We start from the raw sequence: 4,083 nt of genomic DNA, 5'->3' as shown, positions 1-4,083 counted from the left end.
AACAGGCTTCGGGTCTCCAAATAACACGTCCTTTCACATTGTGAAAGATTGTATAAAACCCCCTTAAAGAAAGGCCCTGCAGCTTGCTTTTAAATTCAAGATCCTCTGAAGACAAGCTGCTAAAACACCCACACAGCTTAGTCTGGGGCATTTCCTAAGCCTCCAGAGTGAGCAAGCAGAACAAAGCAGGCTGGAGACAGTTCTCACCGGCAAGAGGAAGAGAGCACATTTGCATGAGCTACTTCAGTCCCCACAGCATTTCTTTTTTGTGTGTTGTTTTTTGGTTTGTTTTTTGGGTGGGTTTTTTTTTTTTTTTGCTTGCTGTTGCATAAAGAAGCATCTCTGTCCTGGGCCCTTCCCCCAGTGACCTTTTATTCTGAGCAGGGCAGGATGCTGCAAAGGAAGGACCCAAGGTGCAAAAACTGGCACAGCCTCTATTCACAGGAGATCTATCATCTGTCAGCAAGGGGGCTATTAGCAACTAGTGTTACTTACTATTTCTTTGCATGGCTCAGCTGGTATGTTTTACATCGAGCACTGCAGAGGTTACATAGGTCATTTAAAAGCAGAAAGTTTAAGGTTTAATCACTTATTGCCAAAAAAAAAACCCAAACCCAACCCACCAAACCAACAACTCCCTTACCCAGGACTTGACCCACAAGGAGACAAGAAACAAGGCAAACAGCACTAACCCCTCCCCTACCATGCAGTTGCTTTAATTTACAAGCAGGATGGGTCTCCCTTTTGTTCAGGCATCCAGCAGGCACAAGGATCCAGCAGGGATGGGCTCCAGGGATTTATACTGAAGAGGGGCTACAGGATGCTGGAAGCACACCCAGACAGAGGCAGGCTCAGAGAAACAGGGCACCATCAGCATTACCTGTCTATACGTGGGAATTGTCTCCAGATATACTTTCAGAGTCAAAGTCAGCCAGCTCTGCCTGGCCTTCGGGTGCTGTTTGGCTCCAGCTGTCTGTACAGTCTGATACAGCATCATCCTCACCCACCGTCACCTCTACCCAGTTGACGTCCGCTGGCTCCTCGTTCTCCTCACTGCCGTGGCCGTCGTGGCTGTTGCACTCCAACCTGTCCGTACCCTCCGCTTGATTCCCCAACAAAGAGTCTTTCAGTGGTTCACAGTCCCTTTTTGCTCTCACCACTAGTTTCCCCCCATTCTCTTCATTCAGTTTTTTATGCTCCTGGTAATGCTGCCGAGACACCTCATTACCATTCTTTGGACTCTCAGTGTGTTTTGATCCCTTTTTCTGGCTTTGCTCATTATGACCGTCAACAATGTACTGCTGCTGGTACTGGTCAATCCATTTAAGTGACCCTGTTCTTAGTGAAGACCGGTTTTCCTTGAACCAGCGAACTATTTCAGTTCTTGTGAGCCCAGTCTGAGATGCTAACTGGTCATACTCCTGGGGCGATGGCCACTGTGTCCTTGCAAATGTGCTTTTCAGTAGATGAGTCTGCTCTTGGGTTTTCTTAAATGTGGTGGAGGACCCAGATAAAGCACCAGGGAGCTGGGAGCTACTCAGCAGTTCTGCCTGGTTTATTGCACCATTGGGAGTTCCTTGTTCTTTAATTTTTCTGTATGATCCCATTGAGTCCAAGACAGCTTGCTCCATGCTGTCCCTTATCTTTCTCCGCTCAGAGAACCATGAATCTATCTCCCTCCTACTCAGCTTAGTCTCTACTCGAAGCCTGTCCAATTCTCCTTGGGTAGGAAAAGAGCATCTTAGGAAACTCTCCTCAAGGGCCTTAAGCTGCTCTTGGGTTTTCTCTTTGAATTTCTGGGGAGTAAAATCTGTGTATGGGTGAAACGAACGTCCATGTCGACCAGCTGAAGGTGCTATTTGATCTTTCCCTAGAGTATCGCCAGGGATGTGTACAATGCCCCTTTGACTTCTGTACCTGTGGTCACTGAACCACTTCTTGATCTCGCTCCTGGAGAGACCCGTTGCCTCTATCAGCCGGTAGACTTCTGCATCATCGGGAAACTGGCTTGCCATGAAACTGGCCTTCAGCTCTGCTATCTGCTCCTTCGTCTTTTTTCGCTCACTGGCTGGCGTCAGTGGTACAGCAGTCAACTTGGCAGGAATCTCAGGCACCTGAACTACGTGAGGACGCTTGGCCTCTGGGGCACTTGACAAGGTCTGTATTGTCCTCTTTTGCCCCTGGTTTGGGGCAACAGCAAGTGTAATTGGCGAACAGGAAACGGTTGAACCATTTGACACAGGAGTCAGAACCAGACCAGTCTGGCCCAGTATCTGACAAGGCAAAGCTGTCTGGATGATGGGCTGAGGCATTTTTGCAGTTGTCAAAGGAGCTGGCAGGACAGTGATGGTTTGGGGAACTGCCTGGATAGTACCGTTGAACATCTTCTTTCTTGCCTCCTCCACTTCCTCAGGAGACCAACTTATACCATGCTTCAAACGTTGCGTAGCAAACCAGATTCGGATTTGTTCTTCTGGATGTTTTGATGCTGCTGTCAACCACGACAACTCTGCTTGCGTCGGGTAAGGAAATTTATTAAAGGAGTTGATCATGGTTGCATTAGTGTCCAGCGCAGAGTTGTATTTGGTACTGTTCAGAGGTACTGGGACCTTGGGGACAAGGTTAATATTTGGTGGCAGCTGTACAGAGGGCATAACATGGGCTAACACATCATGGAGGAGGTCTCCATTTATACAAGCAATAGCTTCAGTGGCTTCAGTTATGATGCGGGGGAGAGCGCCATCCACATGGTTTTCCGTAACTCCCTCTTCCGGCTTTTTGGGAGCCTTCTTGGTTTCCCCTTTAGGCTTTCCCAGTTTCATCATTGGCGTTTTACTTGCGCTAATTCCCCCATGAAGTGAATCATCACATTCTGCATTTTCTAGCCCACTGCTTGTGACAGTGGCATCGTTAGCGGTGGTCTCAATGGACTGCTCTAAAACAGTCTGATTATTGCGTTTAATTAATTTCAATTTAAAGTTAGTCTCTCCCGGGTGGTACTTTGTGTTGTGGTCAGATAAAGAATCGTATTTTTTGGTTGTGAAGTTGCATTCAGCACAGACATACAGGGGGTTGAGAATGACATTTGGATGCTGAGTGTCAACATGCTCTGTAAATTCATTTAAGTTTTGCGTTGAGTAAGGGCAGTATTTACACTCATAACCACCCTGGGGTTTCTTCGACTGTGATTCAGCTGGGGGCTTTGCCTCAACCACTTCACAGTCTTTGACTGAGCTTTCTGAAGGCCAATTTTTTTTAAAGTCCTGCTGCAGTGCACCAGCTCCCTTCTCTTTAGGAGCCTCTACGCCCTCGGTGCCTTCCTGCTCCACAACTTCAGAAGTTCGCACCATACAGGGAGTTGTTGACTTTCTTTTGCTAGCCATGGCAGCTGGCTGTTGTCCCAAATGGTGACTTTTTTTGACAGGGTGAGCAATCAACTCAGAAGATTTTGTAAATGGCTCCAACCTTCCTTGATTATTTTACTCTGTTCTGTTTAATGAAGAATTTCTGCCCCGGCTGTGACCATCACCTCCACCAGCAGACCTGTCAGCTGCATGACACCTGTTGAACAAAGCACACACCATTAGGCACTGATCTATAAAACACAGATTTAGCATAAAGCCACAGCTCAAGATATATGCATTTACAAGGCCATTTTGGACAATGCTGAACTGTTCCCCCCTGCCTCTGTCACCAACTTAAGAGTCAAAAATCTTCCCACAAAGAATAAAAGCAGTGGATAATTTGCAATGAAGTGTGCCAAAGGTAGAAAATGGCTTTGAAACAAATAGGATGAACAGACAGGGGATTTTATCTCCACTAGACTCAGTGTGTTTAGGTGGAAAAGAAAGAAGATACTGCTATAAATACTGTATCTTTTTATAGAAGCTGCAGTTTCTATTAACTATTATTTTGAAGCCTGCCGATTTGAAATTAAGTGCGATTTATATTAAACTTAATTACTTCCCACTGTCACTCACCTTGTAAATATGCCTACTAAATGATGGTGGTTACTAACGATGGGTGATTTCTAAATAAAGCTATAGGGCCTGCCTTGGTTGTAAAAGTAAAGGCAGAAAGAAG

General features: G+C 46.1%; 1 protein-coding gene across 1 annotated transcript; it reads right to left on the bottom strand.

Annotated features, from left to right (window-relative positions):
* Window positions 1-884: 884 nt before the first annotated feature.
* ZHX2 (zinc fingers and homeoboxes 2) lies at window positions 885-3,383 on the bottom strand. Its single transcript, XM_009482939.2, has one exon. The coding sequence runs from the start codon at window positions 3,381-3,383 to the stop codon at window positions 885-887; it is 2,499 nt and encodes an 832-aa protein (XP_009481214.2).
* Window positions 3,384-4,083: the final 700 nt, after the last annotated feature.

The sequence above is a fragment of the Pelecanus crispus genome, chromosome 2, assembly GCF_030463565.1.
Source record: "Pelecanus crispus isolate bPelCri1 chromosome 2, bPelCri1.pri, whole genome shotgun sequence".
Lineage (NCBI taxonomy): Eukaryota > Metazoa > Chordata > Aves > Pelecaniformes > Pelecanidae > Pelecanus > Pelecanus crispus.
This window is presented reverse-complemented; position numbering and strand designations above follow the sequence as displayed.

What these genes read in the sequence shown, in the direction of transcription:
- ZHX2 (XM_009482939.2), bottom strand. Translation starts at nt 3,383, where the DNA reads ATGGCTAGCAAAAGAAAGTCAACAACTCCCTGTATGGTGCGAACTTCT.